Source organism: Chelmon rostratus, chromosome 21 (genome assembly GCF_017976325.1).
Source record: "Chelmon rostratus isolate fCheRos1 chromosome 21, fCheRos1.pri, whole genome shotgun sequence".
Lineage (NCBI taxonomy): Eukaryota > Metazoa > Chordata > Actinopteri > Chaetodontiformes > Chaetodontidae > Chelmon > Chelmon rostratus.
Window position 1 is genome coordinate 13553842 of NC_055678.1, and position 21109 is coordinate 13574950.

Sequence of the window (21109 nt, forward strand, 5' to 3'; positions counted from 1 at the left end):
CATTTTGGAGTTTCTTGGAGTTTTGCGCCAACAGAAAACGGCACATGCTTCACTTTATGTGAGCACTGCAGGTGTAACGGAGAGGGGGTATTGCAGCCCTGTCACACTGAACCACATGAAAATGCTGCAGGGGAAGAGAAAAAGAAAGCAACAGCGGCAACATGAGTGAGTTTATTAGTCTTTGTCTGCAGGAGGTTGCAATGCTGAGCTCTGGCTATTTCTGGCCAGTGCAGGCTCACACATATGCTCATGATCAGAGTGTGCACGTACATACACACACACACACACAGGCACAGATAGTCGTTCTATTGCAGCACCACTGATAAGGCAACTTGATGGTCGGCAGCACTCACTCAGCCACTGAAGTACGCTATCATTAGTTGGTGAATATGTCCCCATGTGTCATTCAGGTCTTATCTGGCTTATTTATATCTCTCCCATAAGGATTTGGGGTTCTGAATACTATTCTGACATATTTATATCAAGTAGAGAGAAGAAAGCTCTTATACAATGGTGCCTTTTATCACTCTCTGATGCTAATTTGCATTGAGCTGTATTTGAAAAAGCCTCTGGCTGTTTGGACTGTGTTTAAACGCCAGGAAATGTAGTTAGATGATTGTTTGCATCAAGAAAAAATCTTTGGATATCTCTCTTCAGTTGTCTCTACTGGAGGAGTGGGTGGTTTGGCTCTTAGGGCCATCACATCGCAGTGCCACAGTGGTAAAGTTTGAGCATAATCATGGTAGCAGCAGGCCAGAATGAGCACTGTGATAATTACAGAGTCAGTGGCCCAGTTGTTGGTGAACACCAGTGAGTCCTGAGGGCAGCAGAGACAATTCAAAGGGTTTTATCTGATGCCATGCAAATATGCTCTGCCCTGTAAATGCCACTGCCCTCTGCAGACACACAGCCCTGTTCAAGCTTGACAGCCTTGTTCACAGAGACCAAAGTGGTCTGTAGTATTGGCTCTGTGCCACCGGGTTCGCGCTGTGTCGCCGAGACTGGGAACCGTACCAGTGCTGCATTCCCTCCTCACAGAAGTTCATTTGAATCTAATTTACACAAACCAGAATACTTTAATTTCACTGTATCTGACCAGGTGGTCACTAATACAGAGGTGTGTACAAACATGGACGCCTCAAGTCAGCAGGAGTCCTGTGAACGCTATTCAAAGGAAATAGTCTAAATTAATCAACTATGTAGCGTCAGAAAATAGTAAAAAATGCCCATCACAGTTTTGTGGAGCTCACGATAAGGTCTTCAGATTGCTTGTTTAATCTGATCAGTAGTCCAAAAGCCACAAACAAATCAATTTACTATTATAGAAGACAACAAAAACCAAAAACCAAGTGAATGCTAGTTCATTTGCTTTTGATTGACTAATTGAGCTTCAGATTGATAAGATTGTCTTTCCAGGGGAAAAGCAGGAAGAGTCTGATAAAACAGTTCAAGTTATGTCATCTTGGGACAGTTAAGGTGAATGCATGCAAAGTTTAACAATGGGAATCTTTATGCTTTCTCCTGTAGTAATTAGCTACGACTCTGCTATAGAGGGGTCCTCATCAGTGGCTTTGTGTCAGTCTTCTGCAGGTATGACAGGTCTTGTTGTGTCTCAACACGCTGGCTGTTCTTCTTCTGGTTAGGTTTTGTGGTTTGTTCCTTGGTTCTTGAGCCCCTGTGGAACACACTGATAAGTCAGTCATGGGCTGGGGTCAGTCGGCGTCACTGCGCTGAAGGTAATAGAGGTCCTGGGGGTTAACACTGAGATCATTCCCCTGCAGTCAGCATTCCACTCCTCTTTGCCCTCCTACTCCTCCTCCTGGCACTCGTGTATACATTCTCATCCTGCGCCTTGTCCATCTCCTCCCACTTGCTCTTGAGCCAGCCAAGTTCACTTGCTCTCTCTACCGTAACACCTTCCATCTGTAATCTCCCACCCCGCCTCTCTATACATTCAAACGCTGCCTTCGTCTCATTACCAGCTACCTACCATCTATCTGCATCCTGCTGTTCCTTCCCTCCTTTTGTCGTCTCTGCCCCCCCCCCCCCCCCCCCCCCTTCTGCGTCTTTGCTTCGCCTCTCGAATGCCAATATGTCGGGGAAAAAAGGGGGGAAAAATTCAAGAAAGGGATGACACACGGGCGACTGGTAACCATGGCAACGCATGCAGCTTGTCAAAGTGTCGCCGTCACCAGTGTTGGATCGCTTCAATAACTGCTTCCCTCTCAGCGCTTTTTCCCTCCTTCTTCCAACCCGTTTTTTTCCCTCCGTCTCTCCCCCATGTTCACGCACGTCACCAGCCTGCCCAAGAAAAAAAAAAAAAAACAGGCTCTCCTTGCCAGCACTCATTCATCTCAGTGTACCTCATCTCGCTAATTGATAACCCTAATTGGATACAAGAACCAATCCCCCACCTCCTTGTATCCTCGGCAGACCGTCTCCCCTGTGTAAGGTTCCTCCTGAATAAGGTCAGACTACGAAGGGAACAGCATCGGTGCAGTGTGACAGCTCGGCGTCAGCGCTTGGTTTTGCGTAAATGTGCACAGCCGTATACAGCGTGCCTCTGTGTCTGTGCTGCTGCTGTATGTGTAGTGATGTGCTGACATATGGAGGCTGACAGTAATCAGACGTCCCCAGTGTGGCTCTCTGTTCCCCCTGTCAGCCCAGGCTGAGCCAGGAGCACATTAGAATCTGATCTATCTCCCCTCCGTGGCAAGTGAATTCAGAGCGCTGGAGTGTGTCACAGCCCTCTTATAGGAAAGAGAAGAAGAGGACTCACTGCCAGACTGCTGGGTTCGGCAGATGCACAGAATAACAGACAGCAGCAAGGCATTTTTATTCTCCATGCGTCTCTGTTTCATTTCTGCCTGGCTGTCTCTGTTCTTCTCACCTTCTCTTCCTTCTACTGCTCCTTTAGCTTCGTCATTTTTCATTTCTTTCATCAACCAACACCACCCGCCTCCCTCTCCCATTTTCCACCTCTTGCCTCTCTGCTGTCTTTGCGTGCCCCCCTACCTGTATTCCCCACATGTCATCCCGGTACCTTACACATCACAAACGCTGGCCGTATCTGCACCGTTTTGCTCAGCGAGTCTCAGGGGGAGAACAGGGCCATGTTTTAACAAACGTCCATGGAAAACACAGTTAAGGGGATTATCTAAAAATAGACCTAGGCCCGTTTTCTTTCCCATCTTGTTTTTTTTTTTTTCACAAATTCAGTTTTATGTGCATCGCAGACTGCCTTGACAGGCTCAGGAGCTGAGTTTTGAGATTGTGCTGAGATGTGTGATCGAGAATGACCGTGAAAGGAGATATATCAAATATTGTATGGATTTTAAACAATGATAAGTGTTATCAGTAAATGCTCTACAGACAACAATGGTCATGTGTGTACAGATTCTTGGTTAGTGCTGGTTAAAAGCTCTTTTTCTGCTGTTGAGTCAAAATCCCCTCACTACATCAACTAGCAGTGGGAAAACACTCATTCTGAGTCAAGCATCATCAAAACTAACCCATTAGTTCCTGCCTCTACTGTGCTGTCCCAGGTGAATTATCGGGGGAGTTAAAAAAAACAGATAAAGTGGAATTAAATGAGTGTTTGCGTTTAGCTAAACGACTATAAAACAAAAACACCTGGAAACAGTACGAGGGAAGCACATGCGGGAAACATGTTTAGATGGAGATGCGCACACGCTCTCTCACACCGATGGATTTCCTCATGGATCTTCGCTCCAAAGTTGAGCAGTAGAGCTTTAATCTCTGAGCCTCCTGCAGGAGAGACTGCCACGGCGCAGCGTTATTTAACGCCACTCTCCTCATGTGGCCGACGGAACGCCTTTGTCTCACCGTGTCAGAGCGGGCTGGGTCCAGACTAAGGCGGCCTAGACGGGATGCTTCTCGTGGACTCATGACACGGGCAGCGATGATCCAGCATGACTGACTCCACTCTGACGCAACATCTGCAAGCTCACTCCTCCTCGGGGCAACAAGAGGCTGTTGGTTTACTATGTGAAACCTAATGAGGCTGTGTTAGCATTCAGGAAACAGTAAAATGTGAAGCAGCGAGGGCTCTTCCCATGTGGTCTCTTTGTGCTGCCCCAGTTTGTCCTGGGGCACATTTTCACAAGCACAATCAGATGTACTAAGAAGATCTTGCATGAGAAATTAATGTCCCATTGCAAAGCAATTGAATGCATTTAAGAGGAGAAGGTAAGGGAAATAACTCAAGTAATGAGTAAGTGAAGCTGCCCCCCCCCCCCGAAAAAAAACCCCCACATTACATAAACCAGGCATAGCTTCACACCCTATACTTTAGAAGCCATTTTTAACTAGGCGCTATTTTAGACAACTACACTCTGCCATTTTTATGACGCTCTCCCGCCTAAATCAATTACGAGGAGCAGCACTGGCATACAGACATCAGCAGTAATAACCCGTGGGGCTGTGGATCTCTGTGAGTGAGTGGTGATTAGAAAAGCCACACTGACTACAGGCTGCAAATGTGACCAAGTACGGACACACGCAGTCAAATGAAGCATCCACTCGGAAACAAAGGCTGAAAAGACAACCTCATTTCATGCTGAGGAATTTTTTTTTTTTTTTAAGTTCTCTTTTATTTTTTTTTGTTAGGGAAACTGCAGGTCACTGCGTATTATAACAACGTGCCCGCCTGTCTTCTCTCACCGCTCCCAACAACAACAACAACCGTCCTGCTCTTTGCTTTGACAGACCTGCTCCTTTAATGAGGTTGAATGAGGCTTTGCTCTTAAAGCAAGTCTAATTCTGTCAAAGGCATCATAGAGGCAACACAGCTTAATTAATACCGGTGTCACTGTCTGAGCTTATGCCTTCAGCCATGTAGCTCTCATTTGTCTTTATGAGTATCTATTGTGTTCTGTGTATACGTCTCAGTGGTCTATTCCTGTTGCATTCTCCCTCAGGGCAAACTGACACTTCATCTCTGTGGCGCTGCTAATTAAAAAATCACAATGCATAACAGAAACATCTTCAGTACGACTGTTATCAGCGATACGCTGCTTTATCCCGCTGGTCTGAGAGCTTGCTGTTGTTTTTTTCTCCCCAGCTGGACCCAGAGAACACCGGTTTCATCGCAGTGGAGAACTTCACCAGCTTGGTGGAGCACCATGAGCTGCAGCTGGACCCGTCCAAACTGGACATGCTGTTAGCCCTGGTCCAGAGCAATGAGGAGGGACAGGTGTGCTACCAGGAGCTCATTGAGCTGGTGAGTGGAAGCCAGATGCACACACGTATACACACACACACACACAGGCGCACATACATATAGTGATGCAGATGGAGTTGCATGGGGCATTTGCAGCGCAGGCACAAATTTCCACACGTCGCCCTGCTTTCGCTGGATTTTAGAAAGGTTACGGAATTGATTCAGACAGAGCTAGCGGGCTCTGCAGTGGCAAAAATTGACTCGAACATTCAGGTCGTTGTCCTGCAAAAGGAGGATCAATCTTTCAAGTTAATGTGTCGGTAAATCCAGACACTTAACCTCGCAAGCCTCGCTGCAGCAAGTGGTAGAAAACACCCACACTAAGCCGAAAAAGCCACAGTGTGTCAAATTTTATTTATCATAACGGATTCAAACACAATTATACACTGAAGAAATTGATACATTCAATAATTTTAATGGCAACACGACTGATAGAGCGAGAGCAGTGTGTGCTTTATGTTCCTGTAACTACAGCTGCGGATGTCTTGTTCTACGGTAGCTTTTGTCCTTTGCCTCTGCTTTGAATGTGAGGCCAGGCTCTTCTTCTTCTTCACTCCCTGCCTCTACACCTATCTGTGTTTATAATTGTGCCCCTATTAGAAATTCATGTAGAGCTCTGTATGTGAAAGGCTGATACTCTCCGAGTGTGTGGATGAGCACCTGCCTTCAGCTCCCGGCACCGTACAGGCGTAAGCACCGAGATTAATTCACCGCAACGCAATTCCTGGCAAACGTTCACTTCCTTAAGCTCCTATTCCCCTCTCTTTCTTTCTCTTTTTATTTATCTGTCTCTTTCTTTTTTTTATGTCCCTTTCTCTCCCCTTGTGTGACGGCTGCCCATGGTTTGTAATGAAGGCCACACAAGGCCACTCATTTTGGAGCAGGTCCCATTCCTGGAGTCTCTGCCACTGAAACCAGCGTGGAGGTGCTGCTCCCACAGCGCAGCCTCTCCATCTCACCAGCCCTCTTTCTTGGAAGTGCGCAGCTATCTTCCTCCACCATTCTTGAAGTGTTGTTCTTTTTTTTCATTTTTGATCCATCTCATTTCAGTGCATTCTCATCTTCAACCCCTCTCTCCTCAAGCCATGTAATATTATCCCCCGCCTCCCTCCCTCTTTTTGAACCTGCCTCCTTGAACTCTCAGATCTCATTTCCTTCTCTTTCATTCTACACTTCTTGTGAGCATATGTTAGGCAGAAAAAAAAAGCACGCCTCGCCTCCGACAGCATCGGGGAGACACTTTTAAAATTGCCCATCAGCCAAATGCAAATTGCCTTCGATTAGCCCAGCGTAGTAGCGCTAGTAGCAGGCAGTAATCTGAGGCAATTTGAGACCGCCCAGCCTCAGACATATATCGACCCCCAGGCCTGATTTTAAAGATTTACCTGATACACATATGTGATCTGTGCATGCATACAATTTGCATATATACAAACACTTCCAGGCGTTTGATTATTAATTAATGCAGCCGCCCACTTCCTCTCAGTCTGCCTCATGACTCCCCTCTCCCTGCCACACACACACACACACTGTCTCAAACGCAGACAGACTCTCATTCATACACATGAGTGCTGCCACTACAGATTTGCTGACTAATTTAGAGGATATTCCAATGTTAATGTGAACCTGGCCTCCCGTCGCGCAGCACGCGATGCTCGAGCTCTGCAGGTCTCTGTCCTGTGGGGTGAGCTGCAGGACGCCACACGTAGCATGACATTTTCAACCAGGTCATCGACAAAGTACCTCCGGCCTTCTTTCGCTCCTCCGCCGCTTCCTCTCTGCTGCTCTCTGACTTTTAGAAATTTCTCCTGCGTCTCTCCAGTTTCATTTCTTTCCTACATCCGCCCTTACTCTCTTAAGGCCACTGCTTTTTGTCCCACCCTTCTCTTCCTTCCTCTCTGTCTGCCTCCATTCTCATCTCTGCATCTCAGGCAGATTTATAAGTAGCTCTCCACGGTGTGTGACAGATGACAGTCATGTTTTGATTTGCAAAGTTCAGTGCTGCCATTATATCATAGCCAGTGCCTGAGGTCTGGTGTCTCGATTGATTTGTGGTCTGACCTCGATAGAAGATCTAACTCCTCTATGCCGTGTTAAAATGAAGGTGGCAAGGTTTATAGTGTGTGCACGCGTATGTGTGCGCACACACGCTCATTCAATGCCTTTTTGAGGCTTTCAGCCCACAAGCTGTTGCGATTTCTCTCAGTTGTGTCTCTAGCGGGTGTGTGCAACATCCTTCTGATTTGTTGTTCTACATTCACTCGATGCAGCCATGAATCCACGACACTTCTCTCGACCTCAGTGGGTGTAAATGTTTGAATCGCACTGTCAGGAAACAGCTTCTCTGGGCGTCTCAGTGTGCATGTGTGAGCGTGTGCATGTGTGCAAGTACAAGACCGTCTCTGACATCGTTCGTGTTCAAGCCATCTTTCATGCAGGGCGATCTTAGCCAGAGAGCTCCATCAGTTCAGCCAGAGGGGTGAATAAGTAACGCTCTGCTAAAACCTCTCTTGGGGAACTGTGCGCGCGCACACACACACACACACACACACACACACACACACACACACACACATTCTTACTCTCTCATACATGTACAGATGACAGAGAGTGTAGGTGTGTATCTGACTACTAATTCACAAAATCCCACACAGCAAGACAACCAGCGCACATTTTACACGTGGTGAAACGTTTCCGCACAATTACACACAGACATTTCGTCGATGCATGAGGCTGAGAGACACCCGAGGTGTCAAGGCTCACGTGTGGTTGTGGTGGTGGGGCATATGTTCATGAATCGAGGGTAAAGCCGGGCCAACCTGAAGTCGGAGATATTCCTATGTGTGTAATTGCACCTATGGATCTCTTTACAGAGAGTCCTCTGATGCTATCATGTACCAGCTGTGTAACTGAAGAAGTGTGTCATTGTTTTCCTTCGGGTGGTAATTTGGCTAATGTTCGATGGAGATCCAAAATGGCTGCCATGGTTAATTACACGGGCAGAGGGTGTATTTTGCAGATTATGGCGGGGGATTCTCTTTGTTCAGGTCGAAGGATTTTTAAGACTGTTGCATTGTCCCTCATTTGTACCCTTCTGCCCGAATGTTGCACTTACATTTTCAGTTCCCACAGGATGTATACTTAGGGAAATGCTTATGTAATAATGTATTCAAATGTTCTGCTTTAAACTGGGTGAGTCTTTTGTCACATCTGGAGCAGTATTGGAAGAAAGAGAGCTTTTACAGACTGCAGAAATGAACTCCAGTTACGGTACCAGCCAGGAGACACTGCAGATAGTCGATATACAGTGTTTTAAAGTTTTCAAGTCACGTTAAGTGCCCACAGTGCATCTGTCTCCAGAGACACCGATGCTACCTATCAACATCACATCCCACACCGAACTCCATTCAAGGCTTTCTGTTTTAGACGCGTTGCCGGCTAAAAGTGCTGCACTTTGCTTAAGTGTCCTGGAGTGAAGGGTTTTTGTGTTTTATTTTTTTGCCCCAGCGTTTTAGCACCACAATGATTAAAGCATGAAGGAAGGCGGTGGCCAGAAAATGCTGAGGGGAAAAAAAGGTGGACTCTCATTTTGAAAGGATTTGGGCAAGAAAGAACCTGAGTATCTGGGTCAGGGTAGAATCAGCAGGGGCTGAGATGCGCAGTGATTTAGATTCTGCTGCGAGAGTGCGTGAATGTATGTATGAGAGGGGGAGAGAGAGCGAGGGAGAGGCAGATTTTGGTCTTCTGAACATCTCACAAACGACAGTAAAGTGGGTATGGTGACACTGTTAGTCTGGTGGTGGTGAATCACAGTGTAGGCTTAGTTAACCGGCGCAGTGTTCTAATATTCTAGTAATGATAAATGATTTATCGTGTGTGTCAGCAAATGTTAAGAGATGGTCACCACCATAAACTCTATGGATGTATTTATGGATATATATGGATATTGTTTTGCATCTGCAGTTCAGATGCCTGAATGGCCTTTAAATTGCATTTTTAAAATGTTATTACTAATTAGTATTGAGCTGTGAGGTATTGACCATGTGGTGTGGCTAATTAATCCATCAAGGACAATTGACTAAAGCTGAGAGCAGCATGTACAGTAGGCAACATGCAGCTATCAAGAGGAGGAGGATGGACCCTTACTGTTTGACACACACACACACACACACACACACACACACACACACACACACACACACACACACACACACTGCTGTCAGTTTGGCCCATTCAGCCATCCCTAAAGGGGAATACTATCTTTATCTTTGTGCTCTTAGCCTCAGCATCAATTAATCCCTGGCAGACGTTGCCTCGTCAGGGAACTTCCACTGTTACTGATTCACAAGTCAGAGCCCCCCACCCCCCCACCCCACCCCCTCGTTTTATGTGATGACATGTGATTTTCTGTGCACCTTGCCCCCTCGCTCCCCTCGCCGCGCTATCTCAAGTTTTTGGCTGCTCATGTGTGCTTCATTGTCTCATTCGCCGTCTCGCTCCTGTCATCGCTTCAAAAGGCTGCTAATGCTCACTTTAGAGGCGGCGGCCCGGCATGTCGGGGAAGGCGAAGCGGAGTGACAGCTATGCTCAGCCGTGTCTCGTGGGAACAAATTCTCACAGAGGCGGTATGAATGGGGGAGAATACAGTGCAGCGTGGAGAGGCGGCAGGTGTTGTCACCAAGCCAAACACAGTTGAAATAAACTCAGACACAGAGACTTTATTTAGAGAACAAAGCCAACAGAGGAACAAAGCACAATTATATTTACATCCCCTAACCTCGCTCTATTGCACCTCTCCACTGCATATACACACTTCCTCTTTCTCATTGGGAAGATATTCCAGTGAAGATATTTAGTAACATGTCTCACCTTCACTGTCCATTGGTGGCCTCTGGAATCTGTGAATCGAGTTCATCCAGGCAGGCATCTCATCTTCCCCTCTTAATTTCCTCCTCTCTGCCTTCTAATGTCCCTCTACTCCTCCTCGTCTGCTTTCACTCCCTGCCTCAAGTATGGCATAATTGCATTTTCCCTGATTTCCATACTAAATATGCATCCATCCCATCTGTGGCAGAGCCAGCAGCCCAAACTTGACATCGTTCTGGTTATCACCGTGCAACAGGCCTTCGCAGCCTCACTGTACAATTACCAGTGTCATAATTACCCACAGTTAGGGTAGTTACCATGTCCTGCTCTGCTAACTTCCAAAAGGGATTAGCATGCTTACTTTTTTTTCTGTTTTCCTGATTGATTTCTGGAAAAGAAAAAAAAAAACGGCAGCTGCTCCATTTGTGGAGTGATCTGCTCATTGCTTCGGGTTTATTTGCTTATTTCTTTATAGTCCTTGTCTCTTAGCATGTTTAGCTCAACAGCTTTTATCGCTATTGACCCACAATTTCTTTCACTTTGTCCCCTGCTGTGTCCACATATACAGTAATTAGTCTACAAGCAGCAGGACCTGGCTAATGAATTACGAATGTACTTTAATGGGGGGGGGGGTTGTTCTTCTACAGGCCCCCTCTTGAGGGTTTGGTACATTTCATATGATGCTGCCATATTGTCTGCTATTGCCATTATAAGAAAGCTATACATAAGGTCTGCTGTTGTAGATTTACACAGGTACACATGTGCTCTCTCTCTTCCTTCACTGCTTTTTCTGGAAACTAATTCTCATGAAGTGTCACATCACATCATAACACACGATGTAGAGTTAATTGCTTAGTCAGCCAGTTGTCCTCAAAGGAGCTGTATTGTTTTAGCTACACTGGAGATTTCAGGCATCTGGCATTGCCACTGAGTATCAGCCATTAATTAATCTTTACCTGTGAAGCATGCATGTAATTAAATACAGATATTGGCTCTAAATGATCTGTGCTGCAGTATTTTCAGTGCTAACGCTGGCAGAAAAGGAACTCTCTCTGTTGTTATCCTGATGGTTCTCTGCCTTGGATGTCAAAATAGTGGCACTAGGATAGTTTTCATCCTAAGCCGCTATTAGAGAACTTATCAAGAGTTGGTCCGGCTGGCCTGCAGGCTGCTGCAGAGCGCCTGCTCACTAAGCAAACCTGGAGTCTGTGATAGCATGAATACACACACACACACACACACACACACAAACACATGCACACGTTCTCTCTTTCATGGCATAGCTCCTTTTAACAAAGATTTGCTTTTCAAGGGCAAAATCGCCTCAACCGCCCATTTGTTATGATGTCTGCACCACATCAACCCTGCCAGCAGTCACGCTTACATTCTGTCTAAATCAAAAAACACTACATTATTTAAGTTTCTTATCAGCCATGAATATTCAGCTTCAGTCTTGTGGCAAAAAAGTGATCATTTATACATGTAACATGGCTTTGATATTAAATATTGAACATTTATATCTAATGCCAGTCAAATAAAAACACTCATTACAGATTTATTAAGTAGTAGCAGTAAGAGCTGTTTTTAACTCCTTACTTCTGCATTAGTTAGAGTAAAATCTTTAACTGCTGTATATCTTTAGCAAACATCTCTATAGTGCTCTCAGTACTAGCATCTATCTCTCTGCCACACAGATGGGGCTGAAAAGACTGTCAGCGTGTTGAACAAAAGACGACTTGAGAGGTTTCAAAATGCTGATTAATCATTTTGTGTGAGAAACAGTCCTCGGTCATTTTAGCTTCGTTTTGTGATGAGTAAGTGATTTCCATTCGTTAACACATAGAACAAAAAGGTTTGAAAACCTCAAAGTCACACATAAATGGAAGTTAAAAATAAAGTTAAAAGTACGTGCAAAAAAAAAACCTACTGAATGCAACAATGTGCAAAAGAGAAACTTCACAGTTGATTGAAGCTTGTGAATGCTGTCAGAAGAGGTGCGTCACCACCCTTTCCCCTGACTATATGATAATAAAAGTAGAACTTTCTTACACCGTCATGCTACCCCTTATGAAATCAGTACTTTATGAATGTTGGCTCCCCATCTAGGATGATTAGTCACACTGATGAGCTTCCCTCAGATTAGATGAAAAGAAGCTATCTACCTTAACTGATGTTTGATCCACTTAGCGTGAAGAAAGTTATGGATTTAACTGCTAAAATGATAAATTCAGCAGCAGGCGATGATGAGACTTGCTCATCCTGGTAAGGTGTTCTTCAGCTGCTGACAGCGATGCTCGTAAAACAGCTCGAGACGAGTTTATTGCAAAAAAGACATGAAGTCATCAAGTAGCAAAGAACAAACACAGCAAATGAATGCAATGTTGATTCAGATTAAGTCACAATAAACAAGTCTGTCAGCTGAAAGAAATAGTTTCTCATTTATTCTTTAAGCAGTAGTTTGACATTTTGGGAAATATGCTTATTTGCTCTCTTGCTGAGAGACAGATGAGATAATTACCACTCTACCAGTGTCTACCAATCCATCTGGTAAATATGAGGCCACTGCTAGCTTGGTTTAGCCTACTTAGCTTGCTTAAAGACTGGAAACAGCTAGCTTGGCTCTCTCCAAAGCAAAGTCCTCATACCAGCACATCTAAAGATTTATTTTCTTTAGACAGAGTCAGGTTAGCTGTTTCCCCCTTTAGCCAGTCTTTATGCTAAGCTAAGCTAATTGGTTACTGGCAGTAGTTTCATACTTGGCATACAGACATAAGAATGGTATCCAGTGGTACTCCCAGCATGAACGCAAATATGCATATTTCCCAAAATGCTATACTATTTCTTCAAAAGTGAAACTGTGTCTGTGTATAATCATGCAAACTCTGCAAAGAAAAAGTAAACGGATGTTTTTTAAGCTCCTATCAGTCTTAATTTTGGAAAATGATCAACCCAAGCTTCTTTAAAATCCAAATCCAATTGCCCAGAAGACATCGCACTGACCTCTTGAGAGTGACACATTCATGTTTTTTAACCTTTTCTTCAGATGAGCAGTAAGCGCTCCAGCAGTTTCAGACGGGCCATCGCCAATGGCCGCCGCACGCTACAGAGGGAGATCCTGCTGGACGAGACGGGGCTGGGTCTGTACAAACGTTTTGTGCGCTATGTGGCCTACGAGATCCTGCCCTGCGAGACGGACCGGCGTTGGTACTTCCACCAGAACCGCCTGTGCCCCCCACCCGTCTTCATCGCGATCGTCACCATCGTACAGGTGAGATTTAGGAGGTGATGTCATTGGCTCGTCAGACACAGACCTGACATGCACCATTCTACTGATGCAGCGTGCTGATTCAGATATGCCTAAAACATGTTTGGCCTGCTGTATTTCACTTGAGTATGTGCTACTAACCCACAGTGCCGACTTTAGACTGTTCTGTTGGCTCAGTTGTTCGCTTCAGACCCACTGAAAAGATTTTCTGCCTTTGATCACACGCTTTTACTGTGAGCTCGATGTGAGCTGGTAACCCATTTGGGAGTCAGGGGCTTAGTGGGTGCATTTAATGCCATTCCTTCGAGCTGAAACCCTCAGTCAGCCTGCATGCAGGGTTTTTTTTTTTTTTTTTTTTTTTTTTTTTTTCAGACACTGATTTTGGAACTTGGGAAACCAGGTCAGCGAACACCCTGGCCTCCACAGTGGCATTAAATGACCTATTATGTTCATTTGGAAAAAAGAAAAAGAAATCCACTCACACAAACGCCCTCGCGGATCACTGTTGAATGGTTGGGGATTAAGTCGGGAAAATAACCTACAGCTTCTTAACAAAACTTCAACCTTTTCCTTTAAATCATCATAATTCTGAGGAGAGAAAGCCAAGTGCTCTCATAATGCCTCCAAATGACACTGAATGGTCTGTAATAACAATGAGGATGTGATAATAACGGTTCACATTCATTTTAATTCACAGAGACAATGACTCATTATTCTATGAAAAGAAATTAATGGAATTGAACCAGATGTGCTGAGGTTTTTTTTTTCCTGTGGGCAGTAATTGTCTGCACAAGTCTAATAGGCATCAGCTGAGGAATACAGAAAGACAAGAAAACGTCATGCGTCTTTCTCAAAGCACAATGGGTTTTGTTTTGCAGCACAGTTTCCACCTTTGTACCAGCAGTCTGCAGAGAGAGCCGGTAATGGGTATGTCAGCAAGAACTGACAGTTCGGTGTCACTTCTGTGTCTGTTGCAGATTATCGTGTTCATGTGTTATGGCATCATGCTAAACAAGTGGGTGCTGCAGACCTATCAGCCTGACTTCATGAAGAGCCCCCTGGTCTACCATCCCGGCCACCGCGCGCAAGTGTGGCGCTTCTTCAGCTACATGTTCATGCACGTTGGGTACGAACCTCCGCCCACCACTCGCTGATTTCTGTCAGACTGGTTCAATTAAGATCCGGTTGGTTGTTGCAGATGTAGCAGCAGTGGGAGGAACAAATACCGCATGCTGTCATTTGAATGTTGTTCTCTTTCTGTGCTCTCTCCTCAGTTTGGAGCAGCTGGGGTTCAATGCTTTGCTGCAGCTGATGATTGGCGTTCCTTTGGAGATGGTCCACGGCATCTTACGAATAAGTCTTCTTTACATGGCAGGAGTGCTGGCCGGTGAGTGTATTATGAATGTTGTATTATCATGTAAACCAGTGGATCCCAAAGTGGAAATCTCATGACATTGTTCATTCATCCACTTTTCACTGTATACTGTATGTTTAATGAATTTTCGCCACATAAAAAAAGGTGACAATTCATTCACCACACATGAACATATCAAATCAGAGGGAATAAGAAATAATGATGCTGCAGCTAAGATTGTAACATGACAGGTCTACTTTTTAACAAAAGAAAGACATTTACAAGTAGCATTCTTAATAAGTTTAATATATATCTGCAAATCTGCCCAGCCACGTAGCCTAAAACTGCTGACTCCTTTTATTTTGAAAAATTGTGATTAGGTTCATATTATTTCACTTTTTTACTTCATTTTATCAAATATTTTACATGAGTGCTCGTCGTTTTGTCAATCTGTTAAAGTATATTCCTATAAGAGATATTCATGATGTCGTATTTAGCTGGAAAGTGTGCTGTGTTGTGTGGGCGAGCTTGGCATGACAGTGCCATGTAAAAAAAAAAGAATATGAAATGAAATATGCAGTGATGTAGCACATACTTTAGATATTGTTAGCAAATGTGCAGACAGTTTTAGATACTCTGCATTGCATTGCTTTCTGTTTTTAGGACAATGACGATTATTTTTACCTGTCCTCAGTATATCTATAGTCTGTTTTTCCTTTTATTACTGTTTTTACAGTCAATTGCTCAGAAAATGCTATGCAATTGGTTTTGTTGGTACCTTCATCATTTATTAGTTGCTGTATGAAAACCAGCAGTTACTTTCAGCATCTAATGCACCTCCAGTGAAACTGAATTAGTTAGCATCTTGTCCTCAAGCTGACACCCATGAGTAGGCCCGTTTGATGGCTGCAATAAATCTGACCCAGCTGGTGGTCCAGACCTTTGAAAAAAATACGAGTCACCAAACCGAATGCAGCGGAGTGACTCACTGTGCCCAGAGGTCTGGCCGCTGCACTCAAGTCTTTGTTGACGAGAAACCTCATTAACTTTCATCCTCCTCCAGCCAGTTTGGAGATTGGAAATTTTAAATCCACACTGATTGCTGGATGTGGTTCCTCACTGCAGCTTTTTTTTTTTTTTTTTTTGCCGATAATGCGTATTTTCAGAAGTCATATCAACACGGCTGCATAAACCTCTTTTCCCTTTCATCTTCACTGGGAAAAAATTCTGTCTTGGATCTCGTAAATCTCTTGCTAACCATTATTTGATTACTGTCCAGAGCAATAGTCTAATTCATGCTTAGTTATATTCATTCATTTTTAGTAATGTGATTTTTAGGCCTTCTTTTCTATGTGAGTAAAAATCCAGTTTCTTAATTTTTCTTTTCCTGTCCTCTCTCTGCACACACAGTAACAAAATGGAGTTAGAGCTGTTAATACTCCTTGTGCTCTGTAAAAGTCAGCCCCCACTGCCCTATACATGCATGCATACACACTCTTAACACTCATGAATTATTGTAGCTTTGATTTATTTGAGCAATGATGACAGAGAGAGAGAGCAAGCGAGTGAGCGTGGGACTTAGAGGAGGAAAAGTGGCAGAGTAATGCAGGGTTTCTCTCTGGGGAATTGGCCTAAGTGCAGTTTGAGATGCTGTTTGGAGATTTAAGCTGCAGCCCGAATCAGAAAGGAGGAGAGAGCAGCGAGGAGATGGTGATATTTGTACCCCAGAGCCTGGAATCGAACCGCATTCATTAGAATTTCTATGCTCTAGTGACATCGTAGTGATCAAAAATTGAATCAGTGTTGTACAAGTTGAAGCTGTGTGTAACTGTCTGGAATTAAATTTGAATTTTGCTGCGTTTAACTTTCAACACAGTATAACCAGTGTAAACTAATTCAACGTTTGGTCGATTTTGAGTTTCAGCTCCTCAGTCTGACAGATGTCCCAGTGGGGAAGAGCTGAGCTGTCTCATGGTCACAAGATGATGATCAGCTTTTATATACAATTTCACCATCTGATCCTGGTTCGTGGAGCTGAAACTGGAGCTGTGCTGACACTGAAGTTGTGAAAGTATCCCATCAGAAAGCAGGTGGCGCACTTGGACTCTTTGTGCGTGTTCTGGAGTATTGGAAGGGGTTAATGGCGCTTCCAGGGATCATGACAAGTGGTGTCTCGGCTCAGTTGGGAGCAGACGAACAGCGCTGCTGCCCACAGGTGAGAGGTCAGACAAAGACCACCGCCCAGGCTTTGGGAAGAGCAGGCGGTTTTTAAAAGATGCTCAGACTCTGTTATGAGGCAGACTGATGGTGAGGATGGATTGTTGTCTGGAGAGAGTTTGGATTTTATGAAAGTAAACAATGAATTTACAACCCTTCAAATTAGCCTTGATAGCAAATTTGTCATTTCAAGACACATTTTTGAGTTGTAGGACCTAATTTGAAACTGAACCCTTTCTAAGGTGTATGAATTAAAATGAACGATTGAAAGAGAAAACCACCACGAGGTCGACACGTGACATGCTTGGCATGAAATTTGGTAGCACACATTCATGAGCACCTCAGGATGAAATGTAAAAACTTGATCTCCTGACTTGAAAATTAAATTACATGTTTAGTGACCAACATGAAGTTTTGTCATGCTAGCATGCTAAACTAAGATGCTGAACGTGATAATATATATCTGATAAATATCAGCATGTTAGCGTTGACCCCGTTTGCATGCCAATGTTAGCGTAAAGCTCACAGAGTCACGAACATGGCTGTAGACTCGTCGTCGTAGTAGTAGTCGTGCTGCTGTGGTCGTTTTAGATGAAACTACGATGTAAATCTACTGTTGCTGAGATTTTATGGACTGTTTTTTTATGTTTGCACATGTTGCGGTTTGGATTACAAGTTTTTTTTCAATTTACACAGCAAACTAAATTGGAGAAAAATGTCGATGTCATAGACAGATGGGTAGGTTGATGTGTGAAATGTAAGATCCATTTATTTCGTTAATGTACATCATTTCACCCATCTAGTCTTCTGTGTGTGTGTGTGTGTGTGTGTGTGTGTGTGTATGCGCGCGCTTGTGTTCCACATGTTGTTTTACTGCCTCACACTTTGCATTTTCCCAGTTTTTCCTCAGTCTTTGTAAACTTACAATCGCTTTTGGATGTTAGAAATTACCCAGCACTTTAGATTATTCTGTGAAGTTCTTGATTTAATTTTTTTCCCACTCGCCCCATTTTGTTGCCCATGGCTGTCTCATGTTTATATTCATGCAGTCTTATTCTAGCTCATGAGCTCAATCATGTCGGCTGTTGCTATCAGCTCTTTCATGCATGTTGCTTGTTATTTTCGTGCGGCAGCGGAGCTTTCGGGTCGTGGCTGCACGCAGTGTGTGCATTTATGGAGCGCCGCGCTACAGGTATTATGCCTTTATGTGTGTGCCTTAACATACTGCAACAATTTCTGCTCCTTAGGGTTTGCTTTCAAAGCCGAAAGAAAGATTTTCTTTCTTTTTGAAGATGCCTCAAATAAGTATAAAGCTGCTCCCACAGATATACATATCTGACATGCATGAATACACACATCTCTGCAGTCATTATCTTGAAGATAATGAATGTCACAATTTAAAAGAGAAGATGAATTAGTTTCACGAAATGCAAGGTTTTAATCTGGGTAGGTCACATGGAGTTATAGACACATCTCTAAACCTTGGCTGTGGCCTGATTTTGACTCCATTGTATTGGTCCTGCACTGTAGTGCCTCCTCTGAAAATTAAGTATGATATTGCACATTCTGTCCTTGGATGTGTGCTGACAAAAGGAACAATTCTGTAATTATTTTCTGACAGTGGTGTTCAGGCCGTGGTCCTTGTCCTTGCTCACTTTGCATCCGCTCAGTGATCCTTCATGGCTCTGCTGCACTAACAGCAGCTGAAGAGCTCCTCTTGAATTTCATGTTTCCAAATATGAACAGAATTTCAGACGAGGTTGATGAGATTAATGCAAAATATTGAGTCATGTTCACCATTTCGGCCCAACTCCACGTTACAGAAAATAAGCAGCGATTCTTTGTTTTTTACTTTCCGTCCCTCAGCTTCTTCATGTGCCAGAACACCATGTTTTTCCTCTTCACCCTGTGTGAGCCTCAGGGTGTCTGCCTCCCCTAACACCTTACATTTGAGACAATCCAAGTCTTCCAGCAGCCTCTCATAACAGCAAGCCTGCGTCCGCTGTCTCACCATGCCCCACTCCACTCAGATATCAGTGTGTTGATGAGGCGTTAGTGTTGACATACTGTATTTTTTCTGCTGTTTGCAGTCTGCAATCTTCAGTGCGACAAAACAAAGACCTGAAGTGAAGCTTTCACTTTGAATCGTCTGGTTTTGCTGAAATATCAGCAAATTCTTGCAGAATCTGTTGCCGGCTTCACTTTCAGTTGTGAAGAAAAAGTTGTAGTCAAGCATGAAAGAAATGTGCTTAAGACCTTATTTAGAGAAAACAAGTGTGTGTGTGTGTGTGTCACGTGTCCTGCACATTATTGCTGGTGTCATCCAACTCTCTCTTTTCTGTTTGCCATTGCAGAAAAATAATCTTTTTCAAGAATATCTTAATTGGGTTTTGTTTTGCTTTATTTATTTATTTTTGGTTTATTTTAATGGGGACTCAGACATAGGCATAGAACATTCACTGAGCCGAATAATTCCACAAATCATGGCATTTAATTTCCAATGCTTGTCCCCAGATGGCCTTTTGTAAAAACAAATATATACATAGTGCAATAAGAATACAATAAAAATGCAATAAAATGCATATGCAAATGTACAAAACAGACAAGTAGAAGATAAGAACGATAATAAAACTTCCATAAAATAATACAGAGACACCTCATCTCACCCCAGGCTACGTGCCTGATTATTCATTTGAAACTGTTTCAAATTAGAAATATTAGTATCATTTTGCGAGACTTTCCACATTAATGCTACTTTATACTTCTACTTCACTGCATTTCAGAGGGAAATGTACTTTTTACTTGACTGTATTTATTTAACAGCTATAGTCACTTGTTGCTTTTCAGATTCAAATCTGACAAAGTATATGATGATGTATAAAACATGATGCATTATTATGAATTAAGTACAAGTAGTTAAACTTAGCTCCACTTAAATCAACTACAACATTAAAGTACTAATCATATATGAATGCATCAATAATAATTACCCAGTTAGGAGTGTCGGACTGAAGGGAAAAGGACCCACAAAGATACTACAATGAACAGCTGTGGGTTTGAGTTAGTACAGGGTCCAAGATTTTACGCTCTGCCCCTGAACCCAATAATATAGTTTAATACTAACAGGGGTCAGTGAGCATAATGAGTACTTCTGATACTGTAAGATCAATTTGGTGCTAACTAGGGCTGTGACGTCTTCGCAATATGCTGTTTCACTCAACCAGAAGTCCAAAACCCAAACATCTTCAGTTTACCGTTATATGTGCTAAAGAACAAGCAGCAAATCATCTCATTTGAGAAGCTGGCAGCAGAGAATATTCAGCACTTTTCACGTTTCACGCCATCCCTAGATGAATGAAGGTTAAGAAATATATATATATGCAGCTGAGTTACTGAACTGGAAACCCTGAGAGGTTTCCCTGTGTCACTGAGCACCATAAGAGCAGGTGGACCCCCCCCCCCCCAACATACATATGAAGCAGCCTATGGTGTGAATTATGCAGGAAGATTTTCTCCTCCCTGTGTTCGTGAACTGTAATAAACCGTCAGCCAGTGTGAGAGAGCGGTGCGTTCACACTGTTTATTGGTGTCCTCAGTCAAGAGGAGGAAGAGACATGTGGCCTGATGGCGTTTGTGTCCTGTTGGGGAATTGTAATGGAAATGTGATAAATGACTGCATGTCAGCATAACCTCATAGTTGCGAGCCAGTTGACGTTGTCATTACATGTAATGTTTAAGCCTTCAGCAGTTGATTAATGTGGTTCTGATGTCAGGCAGGAAGGCGGCGGTGTCAACTTTGTGCTGAGGCCTTGATGCTCGCTGTACTGTTGGTGCTAATTTAGCCAGATGATTGTTTCTGCTTTCTCTCAGGCTAATAAAAGCCCATTGACTCTCTAAATGACTGGAGGTCTTGAGGCTTATTTTTGCCTGTGTTACGCTGCCATTTTCAGGTCCCCGTTATATAACTGATTGATGCCTCTTAAAAGTGCACTGCACATATTTAGGCAGAGTAAATATGATTACATATGCTGCCAGTGAATAGAGGGCCTTGGTGCGTGGCCAAGAGTGACTTTGTCCATCATCCATTTTGCTGATGTTTGGTGTTTGGTCGAGGCACACAAGCTGCGAGTAGAGTAGAGAGGAATCCCCAAAAGCCCAGAAATAC

The 21109-nt window shown here is 43.7% G+C and overlaps 1 protein-coding gene across 2 annotated transcripts in view; it reads left to right on the forward strand.

Annotated features, from left to right (window-relative positions):
• The window catches only part of rhbdl1 (rhomboid, veinlet-like 1 (Drosophila)), a 36768-nt gene that overhangs the window by 2124 nt on the left and 13535 nt on the right, over window positions 1-21109 (forward strand). The window contains exons 3-6 of one of the 2 annotated variants that reach the window (XM_041962050.1): window positions 5084-5242; window positions 13152-13376; window positions 14351-14499; window positions 14648-14760. In XM_041962050.1, coding sequence (XP_041817984.1) covers window positions 5084-5242; window positions 13152-13376; window positions 14351-14499; window positions 14648-14760 — 646 coding nt within the window. The remainder of the gene's footprint in view (window positions 1-5083; window positions 5243-13151; window positions 13377-14350; window positions 14500-14647; window positions 14761-21109) is intronic. The other variant, XM_041962051.1, reaches the window with a different exon arrangement.